The sequence below is a fragment of the Zingiber officinale genome, chromosome 3B (genome assembly GCF_018446385.1).
Source record: "Zingiber officinale cultivar Zhangliang chromosome 3B, Zo_v1.1, whole genome shotgun sequence".
Lineage (NCBI taxonomy): Eukaryota > Viridiplantae > Streptophyta > Magnoliopsida > Zingiberales > Zingiberaceae > Zingiber > Zingiber officinale.
The window spans coordinates 127,980,926-128,003,007 of NC_055991.1; the positions used below are offsets into that span (position 1 = coordinate 127,980,926).

General features: G+C 39.7%; 1 protein-coding gene across 1 annotated transcript; it reads right to left on the reverse strand.

Moving 5' to 3' along the window:
- Positions 1-81: 81 nt before the first annotated feature.
- LOC121968609 (glycine-rich cell wall structural protein 2-like) lies at positions 82-1,115 on the reverse strand. The gene has a single exon (XM_042518924.1). The coding sequence runs from the start codon at positions 1,067-1,069 to the stop codon at positions 209-211; it is 861 nt and encodes a 286-aa protein (XP_042374858.1). The 5' UTR covers positions 1,070-1,115; the 3' UTR covers positions 82-208.
- Positions 1,116-22,082: the final 20,967 nt, after the last annotated feature.

The window sequence follows — 22,082 nt, forward strand, 5'->3', positions numbered from 1 at the left end:
CACGGAGAAAAAGCAACTCGAACGATTCGATTCGAGTGACACTTGATTGCTTATTTATAAATAAACAACATTTATAAAATATATTATAAACGCGATTGCATTTATTCATTATTTAGAACGGTGTTACACTAATAATACTTCATCACATCATATCATATCATGCCACACATTAATAGAACTGGTGAGTTCTTACATAATCTAATTAAATCTAATTGTTGCCGTTGCCGCCGCCGCCGCCGTATCCAGAACCATACCCAGACCCGTAGCCAGAGCCAGTGCCGCCACCCGATCCCATACCGCCGCCGCCTCCACCGCCTCCTCCATGACCGTATCCACCGCCCTGTGCACCACCCGCGCCGGAGCCATATCCGGATCCATGCCCCTGCCCGGATCCGTATCCCGACCCATCACCGCCGCCCTCTCCTCCTCCACCGCCACCTCCGCCACCGCCGCCTTTCCCATATCCTCCCGCATTACCAGCCCCACCGCCCTCACCGTAACCAGATCCAGACCCTCGCCCGTAACCAGAGCCGGAGCCTACACCTCCCCCTTCTCCCCCACCGCCACCGCCGCCGCCGCCTTTCCCATATCCTCCCGCATTACCAGCCCCGCCGCCCTCACCGTAACCCGATCCAGATCCTCGTCCGTAACCAGAGCCGGATCCTGCACCTCCCCCTTCTCCCCCACCGCCGCCGCCGCCGCCGCCTTTCCCATACCCTCCGGCGTTTCCTCCTCCAGCGCCCTCACCGTATCCCGATCCATAACCGCTGCCGGACCCGGAGCCAGAGCCATCGCCGCCTCCTTCTCCTCCGCCACCGCCTCCGCCTCCTCCTCTACCGTACCCTCCAGCGCTCCCACCACCGACACCCTCACCATATCCAGAGCCGGAGCCGGATCCATATCCGGACCCACGGTCAGATCCTCCACGTCCTCCTCCGCCACCTCCTCCACCTCCACCGCCGCCTCCTGCGGCAGTCCCAGTGAGCGATCTAGCTGCCAACGCAAGCTGGAAGCTCACAAGGGCGATGAAGGCAACAGCCCAAAGCTTAACGCGAGCTCTATTAGCCATTTCAGCTGCACACTACTAGCTATGTTAAGGAAGCACGAGCTGGTGTGGTGATGAAGCAGGGGAAGGAAGGAGGGGTATTTATAGGGCATCCATTCCTTTCATGGCTAACTAGCCACCAACTGGACGTCTGGACGTAGATTCCAGCAGTGTGAATTCATCTAAAGTGGTGTGAAACTCGGACTCGCAATGTCAGAGTGAAAAAGGCAAAGTAAATAGCTGTCCGATGTTCCTCAATTGACTTCCATCCGAATCCAATCCGTCCATCGTGCAACTTGTTCGTTACGTGTTATCTTCTCGCCCATCCTTATCGTCTTTATACTTTAATTACCCTGCTAGCTGATGAAGTGATATGCAGAGACTGATTGGGCGGGCACGTAGATGGCTTGAAATGATAAATACTATAAGAAGAATTGGAATTTGGGAAAGGCTATAATTGGATTCTGACTTCTCAGACTAGGAGAATGCTTTCATTATGGAAGAGCCGATCGATAACATGAATGGGCCACAATGCACTATGAGAGGCTTATTTTCCGACATCTGGCTCGACGCGCTTACCTACTACTTACCACTTACTAATGTCGATTAGTCCCCAAGAAGATTGGATTTTTAATTCCTAGAGTGCGCCCGCCGAAGGATATAAATAGATCTGAACAACGTTCAAGTATTGCTGATTTAAATCAGTAAATATTATCGACATCGTAATTAACATCTACATGGATTAAATAATAAAAATAATATTTTTAAATTTATAAATTGTATATCATACATATTTGATCTTTTCATTATTATTTATATAATTTATATAAATAAATTTTTTAATAAATATCAATTAAAAAAAATTATTCTCTATTTTATTTCTTTTCTTCGTCTATTAATTTTAACTTGATATTAAAATCATCTTCTCTTTTTCTTAATTTTCCTCTTTCAAATTTTATTACGATAACTAAAAAAAAAATTTACAGTGCGATAACTTAGGCAACGTTAACTTCGATAACAGCAATTTTTCTTCTTTCTTCCATCAATAACCTGTTTTTTCATTGACGATAATAATTTTGATAACATCACTGAATCATAATAAGTTAAAATTGTTATTTATTCTTTTTTTTTTTGTGTTTGATTTTTCTTTCCTCCTCCGTTTTATTTTTTCCCCGTTTCTGTTATAGAAAAAAAAGCAAAAAAACAAAAAGCAGAAAAAACAAAGAAAAGCAAAAAAAAAAACAACACAGAAAGGGAAAAAAACGAGTAAAAAAAAAAGTAAAATAAAAACAAAGAAAGGGGAAAACGAGCAAAAAAACGTGCAGACAAAAAAGCAGTAGAAAAAAAAAAAAAAAATTGAGAAAAAAAAACTTGGATCAATTCTATGAGATCCCTATGTCATCATAAAATATATCTTTACTTTTTCATATGATTCCTTCTTTTTTCATTAAACTTGATCATAAGAACTATTTATTTTGTAAATTATAATTTCTTTCTTTATTTTGTGTTCTTGACTTATTTGATGATGTTGATAGTACTTTATCCTCATGACTCATCTTATGTTATTTACTTTAAGAAGGATCAATTAGTCTTATCTTGATTAATCTCATCAATTACTGAGCATATACTTCCAATGCTTGTTGGCCTCAATATCTCTCGTCAGGTTTGGGAAGTTCTTAATCATTCTTTTACATCCCACTCTCAAGCACGGGTTTTCCAACTTCGTCTACAATTATAGTCTGTGCAATGAGGAGATGTCTCTATCAGTGACTATATGTAATCAGTCAAGACCATTGTCAACAACCTAATTGCAATTGGGCATCTGGTCTCTGATCTAGAACTATTAATGCATGTTCTTACAGATTTGGGTCCTCAATATAATATCTTTATTCCTAGTGTGACAACTCGTATGGATCAAGTATCACTCGAAACTCTTCATGGTATGTCATCCTCTCATGAAAGGCTTTTATAAATACAATATCAAAGGATGTCAGATTCTATATCTTTATCGGCACACATGATTAGCAAAACTCCACAACCTGATCAACATAATCAATCTTCTCCCCAACATGGTCATTAAAATCAAATTGAAGGTTTCAAAGACCGAGGTCGAGGACGCTGTCAGATTTGCTTTAACTATGGTCATTATTATACTTAAAATTATTATAAAAGATATTATTTAAATTTTCGAGGAAGACCTGTATCATTAAATTGACCGTCTCCCTCATCTTGATAATCTAGTACTCAATCATCTAATTCTGGAGCATTCTCACTCTTCATCCCTCCTAATGCAACGTCATCAATCGGTTCATGAAACCCCAGGATGACATCCAGATTCTGGAGCAACTCAGCATGTTATATCGAAGTATGATATTCTTGCAGACGCTTCGCCTTATCATGGACTTGACGTGGTACAAATAGGCAATGACTCAGGTTGTAAATTGCTCACATTGAAAACACATCCTTTCATTCATGTGGTTGTACTTTTCACATGCGCAACACTCTTCATGTTCCTTCTATCACTAAAACTTTACTTTCCATGAGTCAATTTGCTCTTGATAATAATGTGTTTTTTTTTTAATTTCATCCCCATCATTGTCTTGTGAAGGATCTTGCGATAAGAACTATTCTACTCCAAGGGGACACTAAAAACAATCGTTATTGTTGGATCGAGTTACACGTGAGAGGGAGGGGGGGGGTGAATCACGTGATTTTGAAAATTCATCTTTTCGGTTTTGAAATCAAAAGTACACACATTGGAAATTAAGTACAATAGAGAACACAAGAAAACACAGTCAATTTACTTGGTTCAAAATCTTCGGTGACTCCTACTCCAACACACATGTCCCACGGACCTATCGATGAATAATCCACTAAAATACCTTTTCTGATACCTCTGGAAGAGAAAATCGAGTACAAAGAAAGTTAGAACAAGTGTAGCACACTGCACTTGTTCTTTTGCAATAATTAAGTACAAGAAAATAATTCCATTACTAACACGTAGATGTGAGAGAGCTCGTGTGTCGGTCTGCCGATTGCGATTGAAAATCATCGCAGCAGTAGTCCGGTTCAACAACTTCGCAGTAGAGTCGCAACAGGAGCATGGAGCAGTCGGAAAACCATTTGGATGTGTAGAAGCTCATATGAGTGTTGTGTTTGAAGCTTTGGGCGAGCATCCTTAAAAAGAGCTTGGAAGGCGCCTTCCATAGCCATTGAAGGCGCCTCCAATTCACTACAAGAATTTTTGGATTTAACCACACCTAATAGACAACAGTTTTTCAAGAAATTGTTGTCTTTTTTCCATTTAACAATAATTTTATTGAAAACTGTTGTTGTTCATCATAATATTTTTTAAATAACAACAGTTTTTCAAAACACTGTTGTCTAATGTGTGTCAAAGACAACGGTTTTAAAAAACTATTGTCTTTTAGTGTTGCTTATGTGATAATAGACAACAGTTTTATTAAACTGTTGTCTATTGAATGTTATTGAATCCTAAAAACACAACAGTTTTTTTAACTTCATGATAAAAAACCTAAAACCCACTTCTCTGTGACTCTTCAAACGAACAAAAACTTATCTCTGATTCCTCCTTCGTGACTCCTCTGCGAAAGACGCTCCTCCTCCAAATTTGACTTTATTTGGAGGTCAAATGATGAAGATCAAGCAGAATTAATATGTGTCGTTGATCCAGATCAAGAGAAATCTTCCTCCTTCATTCAGATCTAAGTCATCCAACCCTCCATCTAGATTTGAAGCTACATGGACCATTGGATCAAAGCAAGAAGGCAACTAGATCCGCACCACTCATCTCTTCATCAGCTAGATCAAATAGATCCATCTTCATCAAATCGGACGGCCCAGATTAAAGGAGGAGAAAACCATTCCCTTTCCTTTATTTCTTCGCACGGCACAATACCAGAACCCCCGATTCTGATCTCGCGCGGCTTCTCCTCGAGCTAGGGCTCGCGACGCCACCGCCCTTCCACTTCTTCTCCTTCACCAACGGCCGGCGGCAACCTCTGCCCACACACCGCCGACGGCCGGCCATCCACTGCCCAATCTTCCTCTTCTGGATTCCAATCGGTGACGGCAGCAGCAAACATCTCTTGGCGGCAATAGCGAGCGACGGCAGCAGCAACGAGCATCCACCTTGTCGGAGGGGTTCTCCGACAAAATCCTTCACCTTACGGCGGTCTTCTTCACTTCTTCCTACTGGGGTTCAGGCGGTAGAGGCAGAGGTTGGCGGCGGTTCATTCCAGCACCTCCATTACTTCCGTTCATCTTCCATCCGAGGGGATTCCTTGGTGGAAGAAATAAATATATATAAAACAATTTATTTCTCCCCGCAGGACAACCTCACCTACTATGTTTCCCCGCAGGACAACCTCACCTACATATCCAGCCTCTTCAACCTCGAATACGTCGATCTCGGGCCGTACAATCCTGAAGTCACGAACTTAAACAGCAGCGGTACCGGCAGCCGCGTTCACGTCTTCTTCCGCTGCGACTACATCGATGGCGACTTCCTTGGTCACAATTTCTCCTACGTCGTCCTCGGGGGCGATAGCTACGAAAAGATTTCCCAGAATGTGTATGCTAATTTGACCACGGCCGCCTCGCTCACCCAGTTCAATAGCTATCCGATGAACAACGTGCCTGAAGGGAAGACCATCAATGTGACCGTGAATTGCTCCTGTGGAGATTCGTCGGTCTCAAAGAACTACGGTCTGTTCGAGACCTATCCGCTTCGGCCTGAAGACAATCTGTCGTCGTTGGCTGAAGCGTATGGGTTTTTCTGGACGAGAGGATTTGCTGCAAGCGTATAACCCTGGGATTAATTTCAGCGCTGGCATGGGGATTGCATTTATCCCAACCAAAGGTGAGATAATGAAATTTACTTTTTTCAAATAAGACTGGAATAAACAATTAAGTTTGGATTCTTGTTATTAGGCTATTTGTACTTGTATTTGTCTACTCGAGTATGTCTCAGCGCACGAGGATATCACTTTAGAGAAACACCTCTCTTGCTTTTATATTCGTGTTTATGCTCGCCTATTATTGTAATCTGCTCAAGGAGTATCGCTTCCATTTTACAAGGTTCTCACAAGGTAATTATCTTGTTTGTAGTTAGAGCCCAATCTCTAGTTATGTTTTCCATAAGTATTATATAAAGTGCAAAACAAAATGAGTTTTCTCAAACTGCTGTTTTGATACTTGCTGAAGCATATCAGTGGATAGTCTTTTTTCTATGTAGCCTCTATTTTGTTTGGAGTTTATCCCCTGGAGGAAGAAATAAATATATTCTTGTTTTCATTTGTGTAAAGTAAATATTTAAAGAACTTTGACTTGTTATTTGAAGGAATAGTAAAAGCACTTCATTGAAAATGAGTGCATAAATCAACCATCTATTTTCGTTCAAGCTTAAACAGCCTTTGGTTACAAAACTAACTTTGCAACAAAAGTGAATGCATCAAGAGATTCCATGCTCACAAAGTTTCAAGATACACATTTGTTAACTGATTTTTAGTTCCTTAATTTCTTTCAATACTTTGTTTTAATAGTATTATCATATTGTTGGTTGCTTATGAAAATATTGTATGAGAAGTTTAATTTAGAGTATATCACAATGAAAAAAATAACAAACCTTGTTAGCCAGTTTTTATTATATACTTTGCAAATCTAAAGCTCTATATTACTGGAGACTAGCTAGACTTGTTGTTGTTGAATTGGATTAAAATCATATGATTTTTATTTTCACAGGAAGTAAAAGAGTGTTTAGAAGATGCACAAGTAGAGAATATTTGATCCAACAAAATAAGATACTTTGGCATATATATGTGTGATATATTGTTATGGGTACTATTTAGTTTTGTAAACTTCGATGTTTGGATGTTGATGTTTGGTACTTTAATGATGTTTGGATTGTAGGTTCTTGATCAATGATATTTTGTAGATAACTTGAACTGAAATTGAGGTATGCAGTAATTTTAGTTTGGGCCTAGAAAGAAGTATTGTTATCATATTCAATTGTGTACAGCGTCTTTGTCATCATCATCTTTATGCCATTTACTCTTGGGAAATGACTTAACTTGCAATCATATGCTATTTACCTCAGGGAAAAGATAATGACCATACCTAGAAAGGAGAAGAAAAGAAAAGCTAGGAGGGAGGTGAAAGCAGAAAAGGTTGCAGTTCTCGATATGGTGTTTAGAAGATGCACAGGGTGTTTAGAAGATGCACAGGTAGAGAAGATTTGATCCAACAAAACAAGATATTTTGGACTTCATATATATGTGTGATATATTGTTGTGGGTACTATTTAGTTTTGTAAACTTTTGTGATGTTTGGATGTTGATGTTTGGTACTTTAATGATGTTTGGATGATGATGTTTGATACTTTAATGAAATTTGCACTGGATGATGATGTTTGGATTGTAGGTTTTTGATCAATGATATTTTGGAGATATATTATTTAAATAAAATAATGGTTATAAAATGATGGAAAAGATTCAGTTTTTTATTTATTGTCAAAATGTTGTATATTGTATCCAAAGACATCAGTTTAAATATGTGAAACTGTTGTCAATGGCGTTAAAAGACAACGGTTAAAAATCATTGTCAAACTGATGTTAAATAACATTGATGGCTAAAAAGACAACGGTTTTTAACTGTTGTCATTGGCTAAAAAGACAACAGTTTTTAACTGTTGTTGTAGACAGTTTAAAACTGTTGTTGAAGAGCATATTATTAAAGGAATACGCTCAAAGACAACGGTGAACAACTGTTGTCGTTGAATAAAAAGACAATGGTTAAAAACTGTTGTCTTTGAGCACCCCCTTTAACAACACAACCTTTAACAACAGTCCGATAGGGGCTACGACAACGGTGAAAAACCGTTGTTGTAAGGCTTTTTTCTTGTAGTGCAACCCGAGAAATTGTTAGTTAGAGCTCTAGAGCCAATCACTTGATGATTGTTGTATGAACTCATTGTATCATATTCTTATGTATATATAAAGGCATTTGTTTATGATTATTATGCTTACTTGTATTGGTGTCAAATAACTAAGTATAATAGCGTCCTTGAGTAGAAGGTTCTTACCTATATCAATCGATTGGTTGAATCGATAGTGAGATGATATAGGGAACACTACTCTTAATCATTCCTAGTTAAGTATTAACATTCAGGGACAATGTTAATGCGATGAGACTAGCATATAGGTCAACTCGATGACTTGATCTCACAAGTCATGGATATGGAGATATCAAGTTGACACATGAGTATGTATACTGAATGATCCGCCATGAGAAAGTATCATGGATCGTTATATGAGTGTCATATACTTTCTCATGAGGCTATTAGTATGACTATTATGTTGGTGCGGGAAGCATCCGACGATCGAACTTATGTTTTTGATTATGTCAAAGGGTTCAAAGTTAAGGTGTTTTGGTTTCTAATATGTTGAACAAGTTTACAGAAAAGTTCTAAGTGTACTTAGGCAAAAGTCCTAGCTGCGGTTAGGCAGGTGGAAAACCCTAGGAGGTGGTAACCCTAGGTCATAGGGGGTGGTAACTCTATGTGGAAAGTCTTGGCAGGTCGAGACTTTCAGGCAAAAGTCCTAGAGGGGGTAACCCTAGGTGGAAAGTCCTGGTGTCGCGAACCAGGTGGAAGACTGGACCATCCGGGAAGCGGAAGTCCAGCAGAAAGTCCGGAAGCTTCGAACGCTGAGTAAAAGCCCAGTCGATCTGGAGGATCGCACTGGCAACAGGTAAATCTCCTGAGTGGAGTAGGTGAGGACGCGTTCCTCGTAGAGGGAACAGTAGGCGTCGAGTCGACCTAGGGTTTCCGGTTGAAAATCTGAAGTCAGACCCGGACAGTCCAATGACTGTCGATATCATTTATCATATTTTTGTGCTAACTTTGTTTTGCAGGGTTTGTGTTTGGGACTAACACATTTTGCAGGAACAAAGGAGTACATTTAACCTCGGATGAACAATGTCCGAGGCGCCTCCATGGGGCTTGGAGGCGCCTCGGGTGCAAGCCGAAGCCAGCTGTCCAGAGGAGCTGGAGGCGCCTCAGAGGAAGTTGGAGGTGCCTTGGACCAGGCGTTGGAGGCGCCTTGGAGCAGCTTGGAGGTGCCTTCAATGGGATAAGGCGTGACCAGATCAGAGCTGATCCACGCTATAGGATCGAAAAGAATTTAGATATCTCCACAATTGCATGATATTGTCCACTTTGGGCCTAAGCCCTCATGGTTTTACTCTTGGGCTCTCCCCAAAAGGCCTCATGCCAATGGAGATATCTTTTCTCTTATAAACCCATGATCTTTCTCATGTGTTTCCAATATGGGACTATGTTTGCAACCTTGCAACCCCAACAATCCCCCCCTCAAACAAAGGACCATAGGCTTCCCACGTCCGATCCTCGACCCACCAGGTCTTCCTGCCCCTCGGTCTACCCGACCTACTAGGACTTCCTGCCCCTCGGTCCACCCGACCTACTAGGACTTTCCTTGCCTAGCCGCAACTAGGACTTCCTGCCCCTCGGTCCACCCGACCTACTAGGACTTTCCTTGCCTCTACTAGGACTTTCCTTGCCTAGCCGCAACTAGGACTTCCTGCCTGGTGTCTGGTCCTCTTGATCTGAACATAGGAGCCCCCACTTTCTTTGTTCGAGGTCAATATTGTACTCACATGGTTCAATCAGACCATAACTCTTGTGCACAGTCGGTGGTTAAACCTTCTGGCAGTCCGGGCTCTGATACCACATATATGATCGAAAAGAATTTAGATATCTCCACAATTGCATGATATTGTCCACTTTGGGCCTAAGCCCTCATGGTTTTGCTCTTGGGCTCTCCCCAAAAGGCCTCATGCCAATGGAGATATCTTTTCTCTTATAAACCCATGATCTTTCTCATGTGTTTCCAATATGGGACTATGTTTGCAACCTTGCAACCCCAACACACGCGTGCAACTCGGCGGCCTGGAGGTGCCTCGGACAGGCTTGGAGGCGCCTCCAGCACTGTTTAAAAGAGGGACTCGAGCAGCAGCTTGATATAACACAAGAAAAGCAATCCTTACGCAACCAGCTGCCAGCGAGAAGTTCCGACGAAGCTGTAACTTGACGTCGACGACCCCAGAGCTTAGAATCTACTATTAATCTTGTCGTTGGTATATTTCATTATTAATTGTACTTGAAATTTGTAACTATCTTTACGAGATTATAGTTGTTGCCCAACGTAAACGCTCAACGAGCGTGGACCTTGGAGTAGGAGTCGACACAGGCTCCGAACCAAGTAACTACTTGTGTTTGTGTGTGCTCTTTTCTTTACTTAATTCCGCTGCGTATTTTCGACTCTGTTTTAAATCGAACGAAATAGCCACAAGCGTTGTTCACCCCCCTCTAGAGCTTTTTGATCCAACAATTGGTATTAGAGCGGGGTTGCTCTGAATTGGTACAACTACCGTTCGAGCATTTTTTTTTCGTCGCTTTCTCATAGGGTAAAAATAAAACCTTACGCCTTTCATTTTTTCCCTCCAAAATTATTTTTGAATAATGCATTCTCATCTCTTCACCACTCATTAGTATTGATAAAATATCGAATTTAGTAAAATTTGAAATAATATTTTTTTAAAATTTATTAATAATATTTTATTATTATTTTATTATTTTTTTCAAAATTCGTGAATTCCTATTTTTATCCTTCTCTCGCACTGCTAATCCAGGATTAAGTCCTGGGACAAGTTTTTTTGTTTATTTGTGTGCTAGATCTTAAATGGCATTCCAAGAAGGATTTTGCACCGTCTGCCCGCCACTCTTTTCTGGCGAGGACTTTGGATATTGGAAGAACCGGATGGAATATCACCTTAAGACGTAAGTCGAGATGTGGATCATTATCCAGACCGGACTCGAGCTTCCACGTGACAGCATCGGAAAACTTATCTCGTGCATCAACTAGGATTCTAGCACAATGGAAAAAGTTGAAGTCGATGCCAAAGCGACCTGCATGCTACAATGCGGCATAACCAATGAAGAACTGAACCACATCGGCCCCTTCGCAAGTGCAAAAGAGTTGTGGCAAAAACTGATTGAGCTACATGAAGATAACTCCAATGCGAAAGTAAGTAAGCACAATTTAATAGATAAATCATTTGAACAGACTAATACTACTCTGGCCGAGGAAGGTGTTGTGTTAGTTGCAGGTACAATCAAGACTAAGGAAGCTAGAAAGAAGAAGGTGTTGCAGGCGACGTAGGATGAGTCCTCCTCCGACGATTCCGATAAAGAGCTTGAACAAACAAGCTTCCTAGCTCTACCGATACAAGCAAATATTGTCAAAACCGAGACCGAGTCCAAATCTGAGATCGAGAGTGAGTCAGACACCGAGTCCGAGCGAAACCACGGATCCGCATCCGTTTCCGAAGGACCAAAACCCACTGTAAGCTCTGTAATTTCTGGTATTAATATAAATAATCTAGAAAATTTACAAAACCTAGTACCTTACTTGCTAAAGAAATTGACTAAGTCCAATATCCGGGTCAAGTCGCTCCAAAAGGAGGTAATGGCCCTTAAGGAAGCGACTGACTCGAGTTCTTTAATTGAGCTAGTTCAAATTGGAAGTTCAACTCAAGTCCAACAACTTGAGGAAGAAAATTCCAATTTGAAAACTCAAATTAAAGAACTCAAGGACACGTTGGAACGGTTCACCTTGGGTTCCAAGAATCTGGATCTGATTCTTGGAAAACAGCGAGCCATTTACAACAAATCCGGACTTGGATTTAAGATCAAAACAAATTATAAATCATATATGTTGTTAGTAAATAGAAATAATAGAAACATAATTCAAGCATGGGTCCCCAAGTCAAACTTGGTTAATCAAGTTAGACTTGGACAATATTGGGTCCCCAAGGATCAGATCCATTACCTTGATAGACCATATCGAGGCTATGATCCAGGGGGAGCCAATAGAAAGACCATCTTTACCAATAGATAGAACTGATTGATGCTTGTTTATTTATTTTCCTTGCAATATACATGCTTAGACTAGGATAGCTTAAGGATCTAGGCGTAATTTACACTTGCTAGTTAAATCTAGGAGTTTCAAAAAGAAAATTAAATATATATTTTTTTGAGTGATTCTGTCTAGGAAGGGGTGGATGATCCCATACCCAAGAAGGCCTAGAGCCTCATCCTGACCTGGGAATCAATCATGGAAAGACATATTTAATTGACTAATTGGAAAACCTAAATTTAACTCAAATGTAAATTAATCCTTAGAAATAACCTAAATTAAAGATAATCATTTCACAAAATTACTTAAGATTACCTGATTGATAATTTAGAATCGGGTGAGATGGATCTAGGTTCAAATAAGCTCAAATTGTTCAAAATTTAAACAAATTTAATTAAAATCAACTAAACCCAATCAACCTTTATTTTAAAAATCTTTGAAAAATTGTTTTAAAAATTCTTTAAAACTTAATTTCAAAATTATTTGAAAAATCTTTTAAAAAACATTTTAAAAATATTTTAAAACTTAATTTCAAAATTATTTGAAAAATCTTTTAAAAATCTTTTAAAACTTAATCTTTAAAAATTTGAAAAATCATTTTAAAAATCTTTTCAAACTTAATTTCAAAATTATTTGAAAAATATTTTAAAAAATATTTTAAAAATCTTTTAAAACTTAATTTCAAAATTATGTGAAAAATCATTTTAAAAATCTTTTAAAAATTCAAAATTTGTTGAAAAATTTATTTGAAAACCATTAATTTCAAAACCTTTGAAAAATTAATTTCAAAATTACTTAAAACGGTTAATTAATTTTAAAATATTATTCAATTAATTTCAATCAGTTTAAAGGGGTTTAAAATATCTTTCAAATTATGATTGCAAATGTTAACTCCAGTTAATTTTTAATATATTCTCAAAAGTTTAATATTTACTCATTTGAAATTCAAACTTATATTTTCAATAGTTTTGTTGACAAAGTTAACTTTATCTCACATTCACTCATAAGCTAAACATCCCTGAAAACCTAGAATGAGTGAGATGGAAAATTAAGCAAAATATAAAAGACCTATTATATTTTATACATGATTGGACTCTAGGACCCTAGGGATTCATGTTTGCATTAATTAAGGGGGAGTGAGCGGAGTCAAGCTAATTATCAAGTAACTTTTGAAAAGCTTTTCAAATTTAATTAAATATCTTTTGAAAAACTTTTTAAATTTAACTCAGTATTAAATGATCTTTCAAAACTATCTCTAATTTGGCTATATATTTTTTATTATCCCCTATCAAACTCCCTACTTTTCAAACTAAGAATTTAACTAAGTATTTAAAAAAAAACCTTATTAAAATTGTTTTCTAATTTAAAAAGTTAACTAAATATTTCTTTCAAGAAGTTTTTTAAAAGTTAACTAAATATTTTTTTCGAAAGCTTTTCAAATTTAATTAAGTATCTTTCGAACAACTTTAACTAAGTCTTCTTCAAAACTACTTCAAATTTGACTAAGTTTTCTTTGAAAAATCAAGTTAAAATACTTTTTATTTTGACTATCTTATCTATCCTTAAGAGAAGTATTTCTCAAGCTTAATCAAGTTTTCTTTAAACTAAAATTATGTTCTAAACTTAGCTATCTGGCAAAGTGCTTTTTCAATGCAATCATTTTAAAATATAGCTAAGTTGATTTCTTTTCAAAAAATATGTGCTACCTTTCAGGGGGAGTTTAAAATCGAATTTTTATTTTTTTCTTTTCCTAGTTTTCTTTTTTATTTATGTCAAAGGGGGAGAGAGAAAAGTTAAGTAAAGAGTAAACTTAAACATAATCAAATGGGAAGCATAAAGTTTTTTATTTATGCTCATGGGGGAAGCATAAATTTTTTTATTTATGCTCATGTTTAAGTTTCTGTACTTATTGTCATAAGTTTTTTATTTATGCTCATGTTTAAGTTTCTGTACTTACTGTCATAAGTTTTTTACTTAACTTTGAACCATATTGCCATAATAAAAAAGGGGGAGATTGTTGGTGCGGGAAGCATCCGACGATCGAACTTATGTCTTGATTATGTCAAAGGGTTTAAAGTTAAGGTGTTTTGGTTTCTAATATGTTGAACAAGTTTACAGAAAAGTCCTAAGTGTACTTAGGCAAAAGTCCTAGCTACGATTAGACAGGTGGAAAACTATAGGGGGTGGTAACCCTAAGTCATAGGGGGTGGTAACCCTATGCGGAAAGTCTTGGCGGGTCGAGAGCTTCAGGCAAAAGTCCTAGGGGGTAACCCTAGGTGGAAAGTCCTGGTGTTGCGAACCAGGTGGAAAACTGGACCAGCCGGGAAGCGGAAGTCCAACAAAAAGTCCGGAAGCTTCGAACGCTGAGTAAAAGCCCAGTCGATCTGGAGGATCGCACTGGCAACAGGTAAATCTCCTGAGTGGAGTAGGTGAGGACGCATTCCCCGTAGAGGGAACAGTAGGCGTCGGGTCGACCTAGGGTTTCCGGTTGGAAATCCGAAGTCAAACCCGGACAGTCCAATGACTATCGATATCATTTATCATATTTCTGTGCTAACTTTGTTTTGCAGGGTTTGTGTTTGGGACTAACACATTTTGCAGGAACAAAGGAGCACATTTGACCTCGGATGAACAGTGTATGAGGTGCCTCCATAGGGCTTGGAGGCGCCTCGGGTGCAAGCCGAAGCCAGCTGTCCAGAGGAGCTGGAGGCGCCTCGGAGGAAGCTGGAGGCACCTTGGACCAGGCGTTGGAGGCGCCTTGGAGCAGCTTGGAGGCGCCTTCAATGGGATAAGGCGTGACCAGATCAGAGCTGATCCACGCGTGTGACTCGGCGGCCTGGAGGCGCCTCCAGCACTGTTTAAAAGAGGGACTCGAGTAACAGCTTGATATAACACAAGAAAAGAAATTCTTACGCAACCAGCTGCCAGCGAGAAGTTCTGACGAAGTTGTAACTTGACGTCGACGACCCCAGAGCTCAGAATCTACTATTAATCTTGTCGTTGGTATATTTCATTATTAATTGTACTTGAAATTTGTAACTATCTTTACGAGATTATAGTTGTTGCCAAACGTAAAAGCTCAACGAGCGTGGGCTTTGGAGTAGGAGTCGACACAGGCTCCGAACCAAGTAACTACTTGTGTTTGTGTGTGCTCTTTTCTTTACTTAATTCCGCTGCGTATTTTCGACTCTGTTTTAAATCGAACGAAATAGCCACGAGCGCTATTCACCCCCCGCTAGCGCTTTTCGATCCAACATATTAGTCCTTGGACCTGAAGTCACCATGGTTCCCTATATAAGGAGTTACATACTTTGGCTTCGTCAAACGTCACCCGTAACTGGGTGGACTATAAAGGCGATTACTGGGTATGCAACAAATTATGCGGAGGGATGTGAGTGATGTAGATAGGATCTATCCCTCCTATATGACAGGAGTCACATCATTATTCTTGATAGAGTGAGACCACTAAGTGCATGGTCATGCCCAAATGAGTCAATATGAGATGTTGAGCTCATTTGATTGAGTGAGTCTATTTGGAGTTCAAGATTTAGATTGATTAGAGGATGACACGGTCTATGCCTCACATTGATCAATCTAGATATCTAGGATAGAAGGGCATTGTCACATATTATGAAGAGTCACAATTAGTAGTCACAAGGTGATGTTGGATCTCAACATTCTTGTAACTTGGGTAGTAATGATGTGTTGCTAGATACCGCTCTTTACTTATGTTTTTAAATGGGTTTAGGAGCATTGCCAACGTTACAAGAACCTATAGGGTCACACATAAAGGGCAATTAGATGGAGATTAGGTTCATATGATGAACCAAGAGGATTAGGTTCATGTGATGAACCAAATTGGATTAAGAGTAATCCAAAGTAAACTAATTGAGTTGGACTCAATTTGGTTCATGTGTTAAATGAGTTTAATTTGGACTTAGACTCATTGAGTCAATTTAATTCAATGAATGGAGATTCATTAAATTAAAATTGACTTGAACCAATGGTTAGATTTGATCAACCATGGGAGAGAAGTGGTCAAGTTTGACTTGACTTGAGAGGAAGATGAAAGGTCAAGTTTGACTTGACCATTGCCACCTCATTTGTGAGTTGGCATTAAGTGGACTAATGATAATGTGCCACATCATCAAGGCTAGCACATGTGTATGTCACCTCATAAGGGAGATCAAGAGTTGTGACTCTTGATATCCCATGGAGGTTTAAAAGCCTTCTTGAAGTGGCCGACCACTTAACTCAAGGGTGAGTTTCATTTTGGTTTTGTAACCTCCTTCTTCTTCCTCCTCTCATCTTCTTCTCCCTCTCCTCCACCTTGGTTGAACCTTCAAAGGTGCTATCACACCTTTTGTTTGATTTTTCTCCACCTAATCGTTCGTGTGGATACGTATAGAGGAGTGTCCACTTGAACACCCTCGAGATCCGGCAAACTTAGACAAGCGGGATAAGCGAAGGGCTTCGCATCAAGGGTAATCTCTCTACCATGTAGATCTAGAGTAGATCTAGGTTTAGAAACTCGTGCACGTAAAGTTTTTGAAATTATTTTCTTTGCACGGATTCGGTGGCATGGGATTTTGAGATTTCCGCAACGCAAAAAACGATTTTTACGGCTCGAAAATCCCAACAAAGAACACCAACAGAAATCTGATCTCGAACAGCCCGACTTCTATCCGCGATGAGTTTTAAATTCTATCCTGCGAAAGGCGTCTTCCATGAACAGTGCGAAGGCGCCTTCCATAGTCATTGAAGACACCTTCAGGTACTGTTCATCTGAAGGCTTTTTGCTCCTTTTGTCCTGTAAGTTATGCTAGTCCAAAACTAAAACATCTAACCTGTAAAATAAAGTTAGCATAGTAAAAAAAGAAGTAGTAATTAGTTCTTATCCTCTCGGGACTAGGAACTAGTCAATGTCTCAAATTAGGGATCCAAAATGGACCAAACCTGGACCGACGCCTACTGTCCCTCAACCGGAACGCATCCTCACAAAGTCACTATACTCCAGTGATTTTCCTTTACTTACCATCTTGCAGTTGGTTTGACTAGTCTTCTGACCCACCAGGTCTTCATGCCAATTGTTCGGTCCGCAGACCCAACTGGACTTCTATTGATTGTTTGGTCCCACGGACCCAACCGGACATCCTGCCAGGTATTCGGTTGGCCTGTTGACCTATCTGGACTTCGTAGCAACTATCCAGGCCCGCGGACCTAGCTGAATTTTAGCCTGGTGTCCAGTCCGTTGGACTCGTCAATTCTTGCACACTCGGTAAAGCAATTAGATTACAAAAACACCTAACGTAACTCACTTGTCATTCATCAAAACTTGAATTAGACCGTTAGTGCAAACCGCACCAACAATCTCCCCCTTTTTGATACAATGACAACCTGAGTTAAGTTAGGAAAAAAAATAAAAAATAAAATACACACAAAATAATTCTAAGAGAAGTAAAAAATGAGTTAGTTAGTTTCGTTCTCTTTATCATTTTTAGGGTTAAGTTATTCTGATTTTCGTTTATTTTCTAACTTAACCCCTAACCCTCTCCCTTTGACATTCATCAAGAAACATGAGTAGATAATTTTTAACACAAAAGAAAATTTCAAGATTACTGGGGACAAGAGTTCAAAATTTTATAAACTATTTATAAAAAAACTTTTAAAAGTAAAAACAACGTTCAATATATATTTAAAACAGTTTTCAAAATACTTATATTTTATAAAAATTACCAAAATTTGTGTAAGAAAGGTTAGAAATCGTATACTAGATTTGAAAGCTAACTGTTACAAAACTAACTGTAAAGTTTAAAGTTGAAATACTTTTGAAAAAAATACTTTTCAAGGTAATTTTCAAACATAGCAAGATAGTGGTTTGGAAAAATACTTTTACAAAATGATTTTCAAGGATAATATTTTTCAAGGTAATTTGAAAAAGTAATATTTTTTAAAAGTATACGTGTGTTTTCGAAAATAATTTTCAAAGTATATATAAAGAAGTTTTCAAAGAAACTTTGTATTAAAATTATTTAAAAAAATAGTTTTAAATATCCTCCCCCTGAATCTGATATTAAAATTAATCTAAACACCTAGAAAGTGTCCTTCCATGTCTAACTAGTAGTTACTAACTAACTATCAGAAGATAGTAGTGTTCACTTGGTTAGTTAAGTTAAGTATCTGTACACAGTTAGTTTTTAACTAAGATGGATTACTTAACCTAATCACTGTAATTTGGTATTTCTCGCTCAAACTTATGTTGATGCACAAATATAAGCATCTTAAGTCCAGAAAAAGAGTCTACGCATCTCACGCTGTTCTAAGTTTTGGAATACACAATCAAGGGAGTCTTAGTATGTTTGTGAGATGCTCAAGTCCTAGATCTATCGGAATATGCTTTCTATGGATCTGATCTAGACTAAGGCTAAAATCAATTTTAAAAGTTTAAGGAATGAGAATTTTAAGAAAATAAGAGTAAAGATTTTTCCTTAGAATTTTCAAACTATTTTAAAGAAAGGAACAAAATAGCAGTCCCATTCTATAAAACACATGTTGGTGCAACCTTAGGTCAAGGTTGACCTGACTCGAGTTGACCTGACTCGAGTTGTATTTTGATGTTTGACGAGAATAGAAAAGTTATATTCTGATGTTTGACGAGAGTAGAAAAGTTGTATTCTGATGTTTGACAGAATACAAAATTGGGAGATTGTGGGTGCAATCTTTGGTCAATGTTGACCTAGTTGACCCAAGGTGAGTCGACCTGATTCGGGAAATCCTGGTGAGTGAAGCCAGGTGAAAGTCCTGGTGAGTGAAGCTAGGCAAGGGAAAGTCCTGGTGAGTGAAGCTAGGCAGTTGGAAAGTTCTGGTGAGTGAAGCCAGGCAAGGGAAATCCAGATAGGTCAAGGTTGACCAGACATCTGGTGAAAAGTCCAAGCAGGGAGCTTGGCACGAGAAAAGTCTAAGTATGGAGACTTGGCACGGAAAAGTCCAAGCAGGGAGCTTGGCACGGGAAAAGTCCAAGTATGGAGACTTGGCACGGAAAAGTCCAAGTATGGAGACTTGGCATCGAAAAGTCCAAGCAGGAGCTTGGCACGGAAAAGTCCAAGTATGGAAACTTGGCATGGGAAGTCGAGAGGGCTCGGTAGCTCGTTCTCCGGACTAGGTCGAGAGGGCTCGGAGCTCGTTCCGACCGGACGGTCGGAGAGGGCTGCTCTCCTGACTAGGTCGAGAGGGCTCGCACTGCTCGTGACCGTAGGGTTTAGGTCGAGTTTAAACCGGATCGGTCCGTGACCGATCCGGATACGCTGTTGACCGATCGATCCGGTGACCGATCAGAATCAACAAAGGTGTTTCGGATCACCGATCGGTCCGTGACCGATCGCAATCATCGGCAAGAAGATCAGAGAAGAAGAGGGGATCGGTGGACCGATCCACCGAGTCCCGATCGATCCACAGACCGATCGAGAGTTGGGGACTCTATGAGCGTCCGATCGGTCCGGGGACCGATCAACAGGTCCTGATCGGTCCCAAGACCGATCAGAAGGTCCGAACCGATCGTGGTGGAGCCCGATCGGTGTCTAGCCTGCGACACAACGCTAGTTTATGTCTTCTTCTTCGCAGTGTTATATAATGTGTCGAGGGCTGAGCCTCTTTCTTTCTCGATTCTTCGCAATCGAGCTTTGCTGAGCTCTCATCTTCCTAAAGCTTCGTGGAAGCTTCCTTCGGCTGGTTCCTGCTGTTGTAGGTGTTTCGTGAAGTTGCTGCTTCATCCAGTCGACGAGAAGGCAAGCTGTGTTTTTACATTCTTACTGCCTTTGTATTGTGCTGTATCTTTGTACTCTTATCTTGCTGTTGTAAAAAGTTTGTGGCGAGGTTTCTCCACCCAGAAGGAGTTTCTATTAGCCGGTTTTCTGGGGTCTCATCCACCGACGGATTGATAGGCTTCGTCCACCTTACGGACACGCCGAGGAGTAGGAGTATCATCTCCGAACCTCGTTATATCATCGTGTTTGAGGTTTGATCTTCTCCACTTTCGTTTCTACATTGTATTTCCTGTGTGCTAACCTAAATTGTAGGAAGAAACGAAAATTTGGGGTCGGCTATTCACACCCCCCTCTCTAGCCGCATCCGAAGGTTCTAACAAGTGGTATCAGAGCGAGGTCGCTCTTCGTCGGATTAACACCAGGGGGAGCACAAGCTAGAGAATGGATGGACTTGTAGAAGACGTCACGATTCCACCCTTTTACGATCGCGACGACTTCGCATTTTGGAAGGTAAGAATGAAGTACTTTCTTATGACTAACTTGGTTAATTGGAATTGTGTACAAGTAGGTTTTGTTCCTCCAAGGGATGAAGAAGGAGAAATTCTTGAAAAGAAGAGGTGGACGAAGGAACAAATCCACCAATCCGTAATCAACGACGAGGTAATGAAAATTTTTGAATTCTCATTACCTAACGATATCTTGTGTAAGATAGGTGGTTACAACAATGCCAAGGAATTGTGGAACAACTTGGCCAAGTTCCATGAGAGATGCTCCAATTCAAGTCATGAAGAGGAGTCAAGTGAGTCAAGTAGCTCACTTCATGGAGGTAAGGAATTAGAAGTTGAGGGCTACTCAACATCTAAGGAAGAAGAGGAGAAGAGTTCTTCTTCAAGATTGGAGCAAGAAGAAGAAGCCTCTACCTCCGGAAGGGATGAAGGAGAAAGCTCATATCCACCCTCAACACTAGGTAACTCAAGCAATTTAATTTCTTGTAAATTACATATAATGTGCTTTGAGTGTAGGGAATATGGACATTACAAGAGTAAGTGTCCAAGGAGGATTAGGAAAACTCCACCGGCGCCAAAGGTCAAGAAAGCCGGAGTCCCGATACGCAAGGGTAAGGAGCACGTGGTGTGCTTCCAATGCAAGCGAAGGGGACACTATAGGAGCCAATGTCCGAGGGGGAGGCAATCTCACAAGGACAAGAGACCGAGCACGTCTATAGGGGGAGCTAAGGCAAACCCTAAGGTAATCTCTAAGGTACATTCTTGCAATTCTAGTAGGATGCATGCTAGTAGCCTTATTGCTATTGTCAATAATAATAAGCATGATAACTATAGTAACCGATACACGTGCTTAGGTGCCAAACATGTTAGCCTACATAAGGACAATACTAGGAAAACCAACCCTAGAATTAACTCATCTAAGGTTAAGGAAAACCTAGGTAGGAATCCCAAAACAACTAGACATATGCCTAGGTATACCTCAAAGAAAAATGACAAATTAAAACTTGAGGTATTAGAAAAGGAAAATCAAGTCTTGAGGTCAAGACTTGACACCTTAGAAAAGACCCTTAAGAATTTGGAGAAGTCAACTCTAGGGTCTAAGGGTCAAAAGCAAAAGCCCAAGGACATGAGAGGTTTGAGTCACAAACCTAAGTCTCAAGTGGTCAAGCCCACTTACCATAATGTTCCATTCGATTATGGAACAAGACCTAGGGCTAGGAAGATCATCACCAAGGTCACAAGGGGAGTCACCCCTAAAGTTGATCTTGATGAGTCCCAAATGACCAAGGCTTTAAAGCCTAGGAGGGTCATTATGAGGGTTGCTAGGGAAGTCATCCCTAGTGAATATTTAGTGAACCCAATGAGCTCAAATAGGTATTGGGTTCCTAGGAGCGTGATTCTTTCACGCTAGATGATTTAGGGTGTGCCAACCTTAATTGGATAGGTAGTTAACCTACTCATGGCAAAAGGTGGCATTTTAGGAATATTCAAGGTGTAATCAAGCCTTGAAAATGAAATTAAAAATTATTCCTAAGGTGATTAGGATGTGCCAACCACATTTGAGGAATTTTCTAGGGTCAATCTAATTGGCACATAGTGATCTAAAAATCTTTAGCATATGATTTTAGATCTATTACACTTAGGAATATAGAATTTATGGTAAAATGATCAAAATTATCAAAAATGGCAACTAAAGCTAGAATTAGGTATTTTCTATACCTTTATATGTTATTTGTCATATATTGTTTGCCAT

Coding starts and splice junctions, on each gene's coding strand:
- LOC121968609 (XM_042518924.1), bottom strand. CDS start 1,069: ATGGCTAATAGAGCTCGCGTTAAGCTTTGGGCTGTTGCCTTCATCGCC.